This window comes from Pelodiscus sinensis, chromosome 1 (genome assembly GCF_049634645.1).
Source record: "Pelodiscus sinensis isolate JC-2024 chromosome 1, ASM4963464v1, whole genome shotgun sequence".
Taxonomy (NCBI): domain Eukaryota; kingdom Metazoa; phylum Chordata; order Testudines; family Trionychidae; genus Pelodiscus; species Pelodiscus sinensis.
The window spans coordinates 328,169,012-328,185,473 of record NC_134711.1 but is presented as its reverse complement, the minus strand read 5'-3'; the positions used below and the strand labels follow the sequence as shown (position 1 = coordinate 328,185,473).

At 45.5% G+C, this 16,462-nt stretch overlaps 2 protein-coding genes across 2 annotated transcripts; both read right to left on the bottom strand.

Annotated features, from left to right (window-relative positions):
• Positions 1–2,657: 2,657 nt before the first annotated feature.
• LOC102445685 (olfactory receptor 52P1-like) lies at positions 2,658–3,611 on the bottom strand. Its single transcript, XM_006110241.2, has one exon. It carries the CDS (start codon positions 3,609–3,611, stop codon positions 2,658–2,660), a length of 954 nt encoding a protein of 317 aa, XP_006110303.2.
• A 7,813-nt stretch (positions 3,612–11,424) lies between these two features.
• Positions 11,425–12,375, bottom strand: LOC112545252 (olfactory receptor 52D1-like). The gene has a single exon (XM_025182978.2). The coding sequence runs from the start codon at positions 12,373–12,375 to the stop codon at positions 11,425–11,427; it is 951 nt and encodes a 316-aa protein (XP_025038763.2).
• Positions 12,376–16,462: the final 4,087 nt, after the last annotated feature.

Here is a 16,462-nt window from a genome sequence, read left to right as displayed (position 1 = left end):
TCTGATATTAAAGATGCATTAAAACATAGGGAAAATGATGACAGTAAGGATCACTATGACTTTTGTATTTTGTGGAAGTTAAAATACTAGCTAACACAGTGAAGTTTGGATCAGCGGTCTAAAGCCATCTTGTTTTCCTGACACCCTTTCTCCATAGCGAGTGGGCAACTAGCCACTGAATTTGAATGAAAGTGCCTGTAGATCAGATGGCAACGGAAGAGGGACAGTCCACCCCACTCCTAGAAGGCAGTTCTAAGGGTAGTGAGAATCAGCCTCACAAAGGAGGAGATGTGATGTGAAACATTTCTTGGATGCATATGAAGTTGAGGCATGTGGATATGCACAAACGGGTCGGAAACCCACTGAGGAATAAACCCAAGAAGTTGATTCAAAGGAAGCTCAATGAGTTAACAGGACAAATAAATGCTACTGAAGTATACAGAGCTGTTCATGCAGCAGGAATGATGAGGGGTTTGGAACAGCTGCCATATGAAGAGAGATTAACAAGACTGGGACTTTTCAGCTTAGAAAAGAGGAGACTAATGGGGGGATATGATAGAGGTCTATAAAATCATGACAGGTATGGAGAATGAGGATAAGGAAAAGTTATTTACTTGTTCCCATAACATAAGAACTAGGGGGTCACCAAATGAAATTGATAGCTAGTAGGTTTAAAACAAACAAAAGGAAGTTTTTCTTCATGCAGTGCACAGTCGACCTGTGGAACTCCTTGCCAGAGGATGTGGTGAGGACTAGGACTTTGACAGGGTTCAAAAAAGAACTAGATAATTTCATGGAGGTTAGGTCCATCAATATTTATTAGCCAGAATATGTAGAAATGGCTTCCTTAGCCTCTGTTTGTCAGGGGCTGGAAATAGGTGACAGGAGAGAGATCACGTGATAATTCCCTGTTGTGTTCACTCCCTCTGGGGCATCTGGCATGGGCCTCTGTTGGAAGACAGGATACTGGGCTAGATAGATCTTTGGTCTGACCCAGTATGGCCGTTCTTATGTTCTTGTGTTCTTAAGGCTATTGTGGCTTTTTTCTGTGCTTGCTGATAAGCAACACAACATGTTGTGAGAAACCAATACTTCCAGATCCAAAGGACATATGTGAGCATGGTGTTGACAAGAGAGAAAGGAGCATCACCTTGGGATATGATCCCACTTCTGAACAACACTGTGGCTACGGCTACACTGCCATTTTTTTGCAGAAAGGGATATGCAAATCATGCTCGCATTTGCATATCTTCTTCCCATTCTTTTTGCAGAAGAGGTTTTGCCAATAAAAAGCCCCATGTAGACAGGGCTATTTGTAGGGAAAAAAGTCTTTCCCAAGATCCCTTATTCCTCAAAAATCGAAGTTTACAGCAGAAAATGAATTAATAAAATGGGGTAGGGGGTGCAGCAGTCAGAGCAGGACCTTGGGAATGTGGGGGGCTCAGGCAGGAGGATGGAGGGGTTGGGGATGCAGGAGTAAAGGTGGGGGTGTGGAGGAGGGTTTCAGGACAGGGGCCTCAGGATGTGGGGAGTGTGAGAGTGAGGGTTGGGGGTTGACAAAGGGCTGAGGGCCCTACTGAACTGTTGTTGCACCTATCTCAACGCGAGGGGACAGGTCTGGATCCACAGCCTGTTCCCCACACGCCCTCAGGCACTAGCTGTCAGGAACCTTCCCCCCTGCATCTGCTTTCCCATTAGGTTCATGCCCCCCTCATTATGAGTCCAGCCTTCCAGGCCCTGTTGTCTGGTGACATCTCCCTGTGCTGAGCCCTTTGCCCAGGCCCCCACCTTGCAGCATCCAGCTGCTCATTGTGCTCAGCTGCTGTGCTGCTTCTGGCATGTCCAGCATTCCCTATGCTGGCTTGCTCCCTGCAGTAGCTAAAACTTGATCCTGTTGGTCTCTATGGTCCCAACTCCCATTTCTGCTCTGCTCCGGCTGCAGCTCCCTAGCTCTGCCTCAGCACAGAAGCTTTGCCTCCAGCCCAGCCCTGGCCCTCTATGTCTCCCACCCAGCTCGGCTTTCTGGCCTGCTTCTCTGGCATTAATCCTGGGTTTGGAAGAGACCTCAGGAGCTCATTGAGTCCTAAAATTAGGACTAACCCCAACTAAATCATCCCAGCCAGGGCTTTGTCAAGCCAGGTCTTAAAAGCCTCTAGGGATGGAGCTTCCACCACCTCCCTTGGGAACCCATCCCAGTGCTTCTCCAGCCTCCTGGCGAAATAGATTTTCCTAATATCCAACCTAGACCTCCCCACTGCAACTTGAGACCATTGCTCCTCGTTCTGTCATCTGTCACCACTGAGGTCAGCCTCTCTCCAGCTTCTTTGGAACTCCTCTTCAGGTAGGTAGAGGTTGCTATCAAATCCCCCTTCACTCTTCTCTTCTGTAGACTAAATAAGCCCAAATCCCTCAGCCTGTCTTCGTGGGTCATGTGTTCCAGCCCCCTCATCATTTTTTGCCTTCTGCTGGACTCTTTCCAATGTGTCCACATCTTTTCTGTAATGGGGGCCCAGAATTGGACACAGCACTCTAGAAGACGCCTCATCCATGCTGAATAAAGGGGAACAATCACTTCTCTGAGCTCAGACAAACCTGGAGAAAGTTCCCTTGATTCACAAGGAAGTCTCCTTTCCCTCTCTGGTCACACAGGTTTAATGTCAGTGGCCCCAGGCGATCATTCTGCAGGTGTATTTGCCCACTTTCTCACGGAGCTCTTTGGTTTTGACCCCATAAATGATGGGGTCAAACATGGGAGGAAGAAGCAAATAGAGGTTGGCCAAGATGATGTGAACATGGGGAGCGATGCCCTGACCAAACCGGTACGTGAGAGTGGAGAAGAAGAAGGAAGGGTAAGACATCAGAATGACACAGACGTGGGCAGTGCAGGTGTTGAGGGCTTTCTGATGGGCTTTCCTGGAGGAGATCTTGAGGACATCTTTGATGATCAGACCATAAGACAGAGCAATGAGCATGAGGTCTAACCCAATAACTACAAATGCTACCACTAAGCCATATATGCTGTTGACAGTGATGTCTCCACATGACATCTTCGCTACAGCCATGTGGTCACAGTAGGTGTGGGGGATGATAACATTGGCACAAAATGACTGCCTATTCGGGAGCAGGGGCAAGGGAAGAATTAAGACAGTCGGTATTAACAAACCCATTAGCCCAAGCTTAGCTATGCGTGCATTAGTTAGAATGGTGGCATATCTCAGAGGGTTACATATGGCAATGTAGTGATCGAAGGCCATTGTCACAAGGATGGCTGAGTGCATCATAGAGCCTGTATGAAGGAAGAACATCTGGGTGAGGCAACCAGCCACAGTAATGCCTTGCCAATTGAACCAAAATATACACAGGGCCTTTGGTACGACGGAGGTCGTGGTGCCGATGTCTGTGAGCGCCAGCATGCAGAGCAGCAGGAACATTGGCTTGTGTAGGGGCTGCTCTTTGCTTACAATAAACAGAAGTGTGACATTTCCCAACAAGCCAATAATGTAGATTGCACAGTAAGGGATGGAAATCCAGACATGGGCAGCTTCCAAGCCAGGGATTCCTGTTAGGGTGAACATTGAAGGGTCAGAGATGCTGAAGTTAAAAATTGCCATGAAGTTGTCAATTGTCAGTCAAGCCCCAAAACTCTCAAGGCACCTGTGAAAGAGAGAAGCACAGCAAGGAGGGCTACACACTTTATAACAAATACTGAGGTAAATATCTCATAATTATTACCAATCTAGAAAAGGTCATGAATAGGGGGTGTAAAGATTTACAGATGGTACCAAATTATTTAGGTCATAGACAAGCCCTGAGAAATCCTCAGAGGGAGCTAACCAGGCCTGGTGAATGATCAGGAGAATGGCAGGAGAACTTTGATGTCAAAACCTGAAATGTGGATGTCCTACTGGGAAAACTAGAAGTCCCCAAGCACCTTGGAAAGTTTTAATTTAACTGAATTCAAAAAAGTGACTTAGGTGTCATTGGAGAGCTCTGTGTAATCCTGCTTATGGATAAAGCATGGACAAAAATGAAGCAAAGCACTGGGATTCTGGAGGAGTGAGATTGAGGACCATAGAGTAAATATAAGACCATGATAAATGTCAATGTTGCATCCTCCTCTGGACTCTGATGTGTAGTACAAGGTACCCTTCTCACACAGGATATTGCAGAAGGAGAAGTGTTCGAGCAAGAGGAACAAGAATTTCCAAGTACCTGGGGAAATGGCAATATAGCGAGTGGTTGAAAAAAGACTGTTACCTTACAAAGGATATGTGTAAGAGGGGATATAAACAAAGTCTGTAACCCCTGGTCTATATTAGACCAGGAAGGTCGGCTTAAAGTTCACCATCCAGATATACATAAGCCAAGCTTCCACAGTTTCCCTTACATCTCACAGAATGAAGAGTGTAGGATGATGGAGGGGGCTGCCTTCCATGTTTGATTTGAGAGTCTACGCTAAATCGAATGCTAGAAGATCGATTTAGCTCTGGAGGTTGATCTTCTCTGGTGTCTCATAACACAAAACCAAGAGGACATTCAATGTAGCTGAAACGTGGCCAATTCAAAATAGATGAACAAATTGTGCTTTTTTCACTCCTCACCTAATTAAAATGAGGAACTCACTGACATAAATGATAATTGGGGCCATGAGCCAAATAAGAATTAAGTTGAATTTGATCATTTACGTGGATAGTGCGACTAGCTAAATAAATACATAGCCACCTATGTCATGGGAAAGGCCAGTCTCTAGCTGCTAGTCATTAAGATGACACCCTCAAGATGATTAGCTCACCCCCATCCTCTTATTCTGGGTTTCTTTCACTTTCTTAGGCAGTACCTGGGGCTGTCACTGTTAGAGAGAGAGAACACTGGAATAGATGGACCATAGGTATAATCCATGATGCTATTCCTAGATTGGAATGCAACCAACTTTCCCTGATGGAAACAGACATTATAATGCTGTGACATGACTTTGTGCTCAACAGAGATGAGCATGAAGGGCACAGCAGACTTCATATTTGGGGATAAAGGCATTCTGTATTAACACACAAGCGTAATCAGAGAAATGTCTCAGCATTTTAGGTGCCTGAATATTGATCAAGTCTGCAGATGGTGCAAAGTTCGGGGAATCATAAATAATGAAGAAGATGTGGCCAAAGGAACTGAGGTGATCCTTGGAGAGCCGCAAGAAAAGGTACAGAAGATATTGTATCTCTGTGTTTAGCATAGGCACTGTGTCCAGTTCTGACTTCCATGATTAAAGACGGTTGTTGATATATTGAAGGGGGTTCAGAGATGATCACAAGATTGCAATACCCGCCTTATATGAATTCACTGACAACATCCACTCAGTTTGCAGCGGCAGTCAAAAAAAGCAAACAGAATGCTGGGAATCATTAAGAAAGAAAAACACTAGAAAATATCTCATTGCCTTTGTATAAGTCCATGTATTCCCATATCTTGAATATCGTATGCAGATGTGGTCACTACATCTGAAAAAACATACTGGAATTGGAAAAGGTTCCAAAAAAGACAACAAAAATGATTAAGGGATATGGAATGGCTTTAGTTTGAGGAAAGATTAATAAGATTAGGACTTTTCAGCTTGGAAGAGAGATGACTAAGGGGAGCTATAATAGAGGTCTATAAAATCATGACTGGCATCATGGTGTTTATATAGATATATATGATTTTTTTCTCCACTCAAGGACTACATCTTTTTAAAGTTAGGGTATGTCTACACCAGCCCCCTAGTTCGAGCTAGGGAGGCTAATGAGGGGACCGAAATTGCAAATGAAGGACAGGATTTAAATATCCTGTGCTTCATTAGCATGTTCCTGGGTGGCTGCCGTTTTGGAAATTGACTAGGCTGGAAGAACTGCCCACATCTACACATGGCAGAGAAGGGCAATTCTGAAATAAACCCTTTACTTCAAATTACCAGATAAACCTCATGGAATGCTATATATTATATGCTATAATCATATCAGTTCCATACATACAAGATGGGAAGCGACTGTCTAGGAAGGAGCATGGCGGAAAGGGATCTAGGGGTCATAGTGGACCACAAGTTGAATATGAGTCAACAGTGTGATGCTGTTGCAAAAAAAGCAAATATGATTCTAGGTTGTATCAACAGGTGTGTTGTAAGCAAAACTCGTGAAGTCATTCTGCCGCTCTACTCTGCACTTGTTAGGCCTCAGCTGGAGTACTGTGTCCAGTTCTGGGCGCCACATTTCAAGAAATATGTGGAGAAATTGGAAAGGGTACAGAGAAGAGCGACAAGAATGATTAAAGGTTTAGAGAACATGACCTATGAAGCCAGGCTTCATGAACTGGGCTTGTTTAGTTTGGAAAAAAGAAGATTAAGGGGGGACATGATAGCGGTTTTCAAATATCTAAAAGGGTGTCACAAGGAGGAAGGAGAAAATTTGTTCCTCTTGGTTTCTGAGGACAGGACAAGGAGTAATGGGCTTAAAGTGCAGCAGGGGAGGTTTAGATTGGACATTAGGAAAAAATTCCTAACTGTCAGGGTGGTCAAATATTGGAATAAATTGCCAAGGGAGGTGGTGGAATCTCCCTCTCTGGAGATATTTAAGAACAGGTTAGATAGACATCTGTCAGGGATGGTGTAGACGGAGCTTGGTCCTGCCTTGAGGGTGGGGGGCTGGACTTGATGACCTCTCGAGGTCCCTTCCAGTTCTACGATTCTATGATTCTATGATATCAAAATGACATCTATATAAAGAATAAGGGGTGCTCCGTCACACAAAGATAAATAGTTCTTTCCACCAGTGAAATGCAGAAGAGAAGAGTGAGGGGGGATTTGAGAGCAGCCTTCAACTTCCTGAAAGGAGGTTCCAAAGAGGATGGAGAAAGGCTGTTCACAGAAGTGATGGATGGCAGAACAAGGAGCAATGGTCTCAAGTCACAGTGGGAGAGGTCCAGGTTGGATATTAGGAAAAACTATTTCACTATAAGGGTGGTGAAGCACTGGAATGGGTTCCCTAGGTAGTGGGTGGAATCTCCATCCCTAGAGGTTTTTAAGTCTCGGCCTGACAAAGCCTTGGCTGGGTTGATTTAGTTGGGATTGATCCTGCCTTGAGCAGGGGGCTGGACTTGATGACCTCCTGAGGTCTCTTCCAGCTCTATGATTATTTAAATCGCGGCTTCATTTCCCTCTGCCTATCAGCCTCATCTACATGGCTCCATCAACATACCCTTTATGTATGGGTTTAAACAAAGACTCTAATTATCTCACCCATTACAAAGATAGCTTCCCCAATTATCACCCCTATGTCATTACCTCACAGACACTAACCTTTCCCCCTCACCCCCACTCTGTTCTAAAATTTGATTTGTCAATTTCACACACGTTCATTTTTTTGATTGTATCACTTTGGTATATATGGTTGTGCTGATTTTCTTCCACATATTGATCTGAGGAAGTGGGTCTGGCCCACGAAAGCTCATCGCCTAATAAACCATCTTGTTAGTCTTTAAAGTGCTACATAGTTCTGTCTTTTGTTTCAGATACCTCTGAGGTGTGAGAAAAGTTCACAGTCTGCTTCTTCCATCTCCCAGGTCTCCCTCCCAGACCCTGCCTAGGGTCAGACACCTGCTCTGGTGGTGGGTACACACCCTTAGGATACGTCTAAATTACATCCCTCTTTCGACAGAGGGATGTAAATTAGGCACTTTGAAATTGCAAATGAAGCTGGGATTTGAATTTCCCATGCTTCATTTGCATAATCATGTTATGGCGCTCTTTCAAAAAAGTGCTGTTTTGAAAGTAAAACCCTGGTCTAGATGCGGAAGGCTTTTTCGAAAGATCCTGTAAACCTCATTTTTTGAGCAGTACCAAATCTTTCAAAAAAGGGCTTTATTTTCCAAAAAATCCCCCTCTAAACTGCCGTTTTTCTATCGAAAAGACCTGTTTCGAAAAGAAACATTGCTGCCATTATGCAAATGAAGCATGGGAAAATTAAATCCCGGCTTCATTTGCAATTTCGAAGTGTCTAATTGACATCCCTTTTTCGAGAAAAGGGATGTAGTCTAGACACTCCCCTCGTCTCTAGGCAACAGGGCCCCAGCATCTGCTCTCTCACAAGTTTCCCATCCTGCCCTCTGAGTCCAGCCTTCAAGCCCCTCCTTTCTGGTTACATCTCCATGCTGTGGGCCTTATGATTGGAGTCCTGCTTGACTCTCCCCAACTGCTCATCACTCACATCACTTGTGGCCCAGGAAGCATACACCATCCTGGCTCTAGCCCTGCAGCTCCCCATTGCAATTATCCTTGCCTCCCTGTTGCTGCAATTTGTTTGTGCTTCCTTTCTCTCAGATCTGTTCTCCTCCAACTTCCCAACTCTGCCTCTGTGCTACTGCTCTGCCTCCAGGCCATCTCTGCCTTCTGGGCGTCTTCTCTACTCCCTCTGGTTCTGGCTGGGGTTGAAGATAAGTGTAGTCCCCTTACTAAAGGGGCCTCTGTTTTATTCTGAAAAGACCCTGTGTGCTACAATCCAAACTACAATTCCCATGAGCCCTTAGAAAAAAACAGGAAGGGAGGACTCTGGGGAGAGAGAGGGCTGCTCTCTCCATGTGCTTGAAGAAAGAGGCCTCGGAGTCTGGGACTCTGCCTTGGAGTTTGGGACCAGAGGGGGAGCCAGGCTGCTGCCAAGGACATTGACCCAGTGCAGGGGCTGTTGGATGCAGCTACAGACTGGGACTAGATGCCTGTTGGAACTGGGAGTTAGCAGGCTGCTCCCTATAGGCACAGCATGAGGCAGTAAGTTTGGGCCTTGTTGGAAAATTGCTGCCTGGGACAGAGCTGCTGTTTAGCCTGGACCAAATCCCCACTACAGCTGCAACATCAGCGCGCCAATGCAAGCAAGTGTCTGGGACTGAGTCTAAGGGTGTGCACACTCTGGGGTGGGGTCACTGCTGTCTAGCTATATAAGCTTCAATTATTGATATGTGTTTTTTAAATGCTATTCACTTCTAATTCTGTTAATCCCTGTTTAGTTAAGATAAGTACAGATTGTTTATTTTAAAGTATTCTATTAGATGTCTATGATTTGTAGTTGTTCTGGAATTAGATCCAGATTTATGTTGGAATGAGGATGTTCCTGGAGGCTCTCAAGGCACCAGTGTGTGTACAAGGCCAGCCAGGTGGAGGCACCGCCATTTTACATTAATTGCCAGCAAGGGACTGCAGCAAGGGGGGGATAGGGCTTTCCCCAACTAAACCCCATCACCACTGGGGTGCTCAGGATCTCTTTTGGATTAAAACATCAGGCGCCCAGGCACACCTGTGAGTGTGACCTGCTCCCCAGTAACCCGGGGAGGAAAAAGGGGGTTACATAAGAATGAAAGAATGGCCAGACTGGGTCATACCAAAGGTTCAGCTAGCCCAGTGTCCTGTCTTCCAACAGTGGTCAATACCAGATGTCCCAGAGGGAGTGAACAGAACAGGGAATCATTCAAGTGATCCCTCTCCTGTCATCCATTCCCAGCCTCTGACAAACAGAGGCTCCATGAATTTATCTAGTTCTTTTTTTAACCCTGTCAAACTCCTAGTCCTCACCACATCCTCTGGCAAGGAGTTCCACAGGTTGACTGTGCACTGTATGAAGAAAAACTCCCTTTTGTTTTGTTTTAAACCTGCTATGTATTAATTTCATGTGGTGACCCTACTTCTCATGTAATGGGAACACGTAAATAACTTTTTCTTATTCACTTTCTCTAAAATTCTACAGCACAAATAACCCAAATTCACTATAAATCAACCTAAATTGGAACACGTCGTTTCCAGAAGCAGAGAGAGTCTTTATTCACACATAAGTCTATACATCCAATAATAAATGGTGGTTTTCTTTAGATACCTACTACAAATGTGAGTTTAAAAAAAAAGGCAATAAACCCCAGCAGCACTTAATCCACATTAACAAAAAGCCTATGAAATAATAATTAAAATCAACATCAAATCCCCGCTAATGGTACTTCTATCCCAATGGAGTGTTGGCAAGTGGAGGGTTGGCATTTTCAAACTAAAAATGGCAAATGACAGCATTACAAATAGCCCCAAAGTAGACCAAAGTCTATTCAGTGAAAACAACATATTGTATTATTTATTTCTAATTGCATTCAATGATGATAGATAATGTGCACTTTTTCTGTTGAATTACTTTGGAAAAGTTAATCTTTATTTGGTTTATCTCCTGGGCTTTCCTGAAAAAAATGGGACAAAAAAAATCAGGTAACTTTTTTTAAGGGATCACTCTGCATATGATAAATAAATGCAGCAGTTTAATTTCTTACTTTTCTTTTGGCTATTTGAAAGCTTCTGTTTATCAAATGGATGCAAACTTTGTTCACTCAGGGCATGTCTACACAGCAGGGCTAACGCCGAAATAAGCGATGCAGCTTGAGCTACATCAATTGCATAGCGTAAATCAAAATAGTTTATTTTAGCTTTTGGTGTTCTCTACGCAGCAGGAAGTCCGAGTTAGAGCACTCCTCCTCTGACTTCCCTTTCTTCTTGTAAAATGAGTGTTACAGGAGTCAGAATAAGCAATCCTCTACCTTGACTTTATTTCAACATTATATTGAAATAACGGCTTCCTGCGTAGACAGGGACTAAGTTATTTCAGAATAATGCTGCCATGTAGACATAGCCCCAGGGAGTAATGGAAAGCAACACTGGATGAGAAAGCTGCTGTGACTTCAGGAAGTTGGGGAATTATAGAGACATGAGCGTCAAGGTTTATGGGGATAGGAGCAGATGAATGACAATGAAAGAAGTCGCATGATGATCAGAGAAATGAGAGGGAGTAATGGAGAGAGCAGGGTTTGGTGATAGAGTGACAAGACATTAGGGCTACGTCTACACTGGCATGATTTTCCGGAAATGCTTTTAACGGAAAATTTTTCCGTTAAAAGCATTTTCGGAAAAGCGCGTCTAGATTGGCAGGACACTTTTCCACAAAAACACTTTTTGCGGAAAAGCGTCCGTGGCCAATCTAGATGCGCTTTTCTGCAAAAAAGCCCCGATCGCCATTTTCGCGATCGGGGCTTTTTTGCAGAAAACAAATCTCTGCTGTCTACACTGGCCCTTTTGCACAAAAGTTTTTCGGAAAAAGACTTTTGCCCGAACGGGAGCAGCACAGTATTTCCGCAAAAGCACTGACAATCTTACATGAGATCGTCAGTGCTTTTCCAGAAATTCAAGCGGCCAGTGTAGAAAGCTGGCAAGTTTTTCTGGAAAAGCAGCTGCTTTTCTGGAAAAAGTGGCCAGTCTAGACACAGCCTAGGTGCGAGGAACTTCTTGGTCTCTGTACTTCCACAATGCTGAGCTCAGCCAAATCCTTGATTAACAGGGAAATTATTCTTTTTCCCATCTTCTCACACAACACTGTGTCCTTGTGATTACTTTCTGTGGATGTGTTTGCCCACTTTCCCATGCAGCTCTTTATTTATGACCCCATAAATGATGGGGTTGAGCATGGGGGGGACAAGGAGATAGAGACTGGCCAAGATGACGTGAATATGGGGAGAGATACCCTGACCGAACCGGTGTGTCAAGCTGGTGAAGAAGCCGGGAATGTAACTGGCCAGCATCACACAGATGTGGGAAGTGCAGGTGTTGAGGGCTTTCCAAGAGGGTTTCTTTGAGGAGATTCTGTGAATAGCCTTAATGATAAGACTAAAGGAGACAACAATGAGAATCCGGTCTAACCCAACTACTAGTACTGTTATCACCAAGCTGTATGTCCCACTGACTGTAATATCCCCACAGGACAGCTTTGCCACAGCCATGTGCTCACAGTACGTGTGGGCGATCGTGCGGTTGGCACAGAATGGCTGCCTACTCAGTAACATGGGCAGAGGCAACATTATGAGAGCTGACCTCAACAAGCCCACCAGGCCCAGCTTAGCTATTCGTGCATTGGTGAGGATGATGGTGTATCTCAGAGGGTCACATATGGCAATGTAGCGATCAAAGGCCATCGTCACAAAGATAGCTGACTGCGTAAAAGCAAGCGTGTGAAGGAAGAACATCTGAGTTAGGCAGCCACTCATCGTGATACCCTTCCAATTGAACCAAAATATGCACAGTGCCTTTGGCATGAAGAAGTTTGTTATGCAAACGTCTGTGAGCGCCAGCATGCAGATCAACAGGTACATCGGCTTGTGCAGGGTCTGATCTTTGCCTACAAGAAACACAATTGCCAAATTTCCCAACAGGCAGACAATGTAGGAGATACAGAAAGGGATGGCAATCCAGATGTGAGCAGATTCCTGGCCAGGGATGCCCATTAGGATGAACACGGATGGGTCTGAGGTGGTGAGGTTGAAAGATGCCATGAGCTGTTTCATGTGTTGATCGGGCCCAGAGATTCTCAAGGTGCCTGTGAAGGAAGAGAGAGAGAACAGCAAGGATGTTTACACATTTACACTGCATTTTGTGCAGTAAATATTCCATATCTAAAAAATCTAGAAAGGAGGACGTGAAGCGAGATGGCAAAGATTACAGATGGCACCACTGATGGCACTATTGAAGTCGTGGTCAAATCCAAAGAAGTTCTCAGAAGGTACTAACCATGGTGAACAGATACCATGATGTCAGATGAACTTCTATGTCAACAATTCCAAAGTGTACATCCATCAGATGGAAAAGTTTGAACTCCACCAAATCCTACCAAGGTTCTAATTTAACTGTATGATCTCAGGATAGGGATCTGACCATCATGCTACCCAGATCTGTGAAACCCTGCTGACACTACAAACACTCAGAGAAACTGTACAAAACATTGGGATCATGAAAATTTAAAGCCATGTGTTCAATCAATATTTCACGCTTGTCTGGGTTCTGTGTTCTGCTGGGACCCTTTTCACACATGATACAGGTGTTCAAGAAAGGTCAAGAATGTGGGAAAACCCCATATAGAGAGAGGTTGAAAATCTTGGGATTGTTACCTTACAAAGGACATTAATCAGAGGGGAGATGAGAAAATTCTGTAATATTCAGACTGGCAGAGAGTAGATTGAGGATGAGTTCTTCCAGTCTCATAACGCAAGATCAAGAGGATATTCAATTCAAGTCAAATGTGGAAAATTGAAAATAGAAAACAAATGCTTTCTTCCCTTGATGCCTAATGAGACTGAAGAAGTCATTCCCAGCACAGGTACTTGAAGCTATGACCTATACAAGAATCAGGAAGGCTTTGACATTTACATAGAAAGTGAGAACATCCAGTAACAATAGCGACAGCTAAATCTGTATTTTGGAAAGCCTGTACACACCATGTGTTACAGGGCAAAAGGCAGTCTCCAGCTGTTTGGTGTTAGGGTGACACCTTCATCACCTTCAAGTCAAATGTCCTACATCCATCTATTGGTGGCATGCTTATACCTTCTTCTGGAGGATATGGGGCTGCCACTGTCAGAGAAATGAACGTGGACTTGATGGACCATAGGTCTCATCCACAATGCAGTTCCTATATTGGAAAGGAGCAAAGGAAAGGGCTGGTTTATGGCTATTGTACCTCCAGCAGGCTGGGCCAGGGGAGGAGCACCTGTCCCCAGCTTGGAGGATGAGGGCTAGGCTGGGTGGAATCCCAGGAAGGGGCACCTCTTTCCTCGTGGCAGCTCGAGGATGGGTCTAGTAGGGAGATATGCCTCTCCCCTATCATGGCAGATCTGGAAGATCTGGATCTTGTGGAGAGGTATCTTCCCGCCCTCCTCCAACCCTGAGCTCCTCTACTGGGTTTAATAGGTATGTCTGTGCAGCCTCACAGCTATGCATTTTAGTGAGAACTTAGATTATGACCCTGTGGCCCAAAGTGCCAATGTAATCAGGGGCGGATATAGGGCAGGGCGAGCGGGGCGGCCGCCCCAGACCTCGTGCTTCAAGAAGCCTCATGCATGCGCCATGGCAAAGAGGGGCCCTGCAAAATTGTGCTGCCCTGGGGCCCCACAAAATGGTCATCGACCCCTGAATGTAATCCTAGGATGATAACAATGAGGGCTCTCCAGCAGAGAAGGAGAAACAATAAGAAGTCCAGTGGAACCTTAGAGACTAGCAAAAATATATAATATCATGAGTTTTCGTGGGTAAAACCCACTTCATCAGATATGCTCATCTGACGAAGTGGGTTTTACACTCAAAATCGCGTGATACTATCCATTGTTGTTGTTGTTTTCTATGCCCTGGTCTACATTAGGCAGTTATTTTGAAATAAAATAGTACCCAATGTCTGTGAGTCTGTAACGCTGAAATGCTGGCTGATCACTCCTGGGGGCGCTGTTGCTTGAAATGCAGGCTGTTCCCTCTGGGCGGTGCTGTTGCTGAAATGCTGTCTATTCCCTCTGGGCGGCCCGTGCTGCATGGAGAGTGCGGGGCCCAAACGGCTGCTTGCACTGCTTGCTCTCCTGGGGCAGCCCGGCTGAGCGGCGCGGAAATCAGCCGAGAGCCACGGTGGGCGTCGAAGGGGGACCGGGCGGTGACGTGCGGCGTGACAGCAGCTCGAGGCCCTGCCCCCTGGCCGTGAACATCACTGCCCCGCCCCCCTTCGCCTCCTGCCGTGGCGCTCGGCTGACTTCTGTGCCACTTAGCCAGGCCGCCATGTAGGAGCAAGTGGCACAAGCGACCGTTTGGGCTTCACACCCCTCATGCAGCACGGGGAGTGCGGCGCCCAAACGGCCATTTGGGCTTCGCGGTCCCCCGAGTGAGAGGCAGGAACGGGAGGAGAAGAGAAAGAGAGAGAGAGAGGCAGGAGTGGTGTGGAGAGGGCCGATAAGGAAAAGTTATTTATTAGTTCCTTAAATAGAAGAACTAGAGGACACCAAATGAAATTAATGGGTAGCAGGTTTAAAACTAATAAAAGAAAGGTCTCCTTCACACAGCGTGTAGTCAACCTGGGGAACTCCTTGCCAGAGGAGGCTGTGAAGGCTACGACTATAATAGGGTATGTCTACACTACCACCCTAGTCCAAACTAGGGTGGTTAATGTAGGCAACCAAAGTTGCAAATGAAGCCCGGGATTTGAATTTCCCGGGCTTCATTTGCATCTTGCCGGGTGCCGCCATTTTTAAATCCCCGCTAGTTCGGACTCCGTGCCTGCGGCTACACGCAGCACGGACTAGGTAGTTTGGATTAGGCTTCCTATTCTGAACTACCAGTACACCTCGTTCCACGAGAAGTAACAGTAGTTCGGAATAGGAAGCCTAATCTGAACTACCTAGTCCGTGCCGCGTGTAGCCGCGGGAACGGAGTCCGAACTAGCAGGGATTTAAAAATGGCGGCGCCCAGCAAGATGCAAATGAAGCCCGGGAAATTCAAATCCTGGGCTTCATTTGCAACTTCGGTTGCCTACATTAACCACCCTAGTTCGAACTAGGGTGGTAGTGTAGACATACCCATAGAGTTTAAAGAGAAGCTAGATAATTTCACGGAGGTTAGGTCCATAAAAGGCTATTAGCCAGGGGATAAAACGGTGTCTTTGGCCTCTGTTTGTCAGAGGCTGGAGAGAGATGGCAGGAGACAAATTGCTTGATCGTTGTCTTCGGTCCACCCTCTCTGGGGCACCTGGTGCTGGCCACTGTCGGCAGACAGGATACTGGACTAGAAGGACCTTTGGTCTGACCCAGTACAGCCGTTCTTATGTTCTTATGTTCATTCTTGTTGTAAAACCTCTGGTCACTCAGGGTAGGTCTATACTTGGGGAGATGTTCGAATTAAGATACGTAACTTTAGCTACGTTAATTGTGTAGCGTAAGACGAAGTGTCTTAACTTGACTTTTGGTGCCATCCACACTGCAGGAAGTTGAAGGGAGCACACACTCCCTTTGACTTCCCTTCATCCTCATAGAAGCAGAACTACCGGCATCGACGGGAGTGCCCATCTCAGTTTGAATTTGCATATATCCTGCTAATTCAAGCCCTCGAAGATTGACTGTGGCAGATTCAAACTTCTCTGTAGCATAGACATACCCACAGAGACCCACTGCAGAAGCTTTGATTGTAAGACCTAACAGCACAGTGAAGTTGCTGTATCAGAAAAGTTTGGTGAACCAGAGGAAAAACCTTACAGCTACGGCTACACTGGCATGATCTTGTGCAAGAACTTATAGAATTCACCCACCCTTCCCTGTGCAAAAACTCTTCCAGAAGAGAGCATCTACACTGGCATGGGTGTTTGCACAAGAGATGTGCTTTTGCGCAAGAGCATCCATGCCAGTGTAGACGCTCTCTTGAGCAAGAAAGCTCTGATGGCCATTTTAACCATAGGGCTTTCTTGCACAAGAAATTCATGTTGTCTGTCTACACTGGCCTCTTGAGCAAGAGCAGTTGTGTAAGAGAGCTTATTCCTGAGTGGGAGCATCGGAGTTCTTGTACAATAAACACTGATTTCGTACTTTAGAACATCAGTTTACTTGTGCAAGAACTCGCGACCAGTGTAGA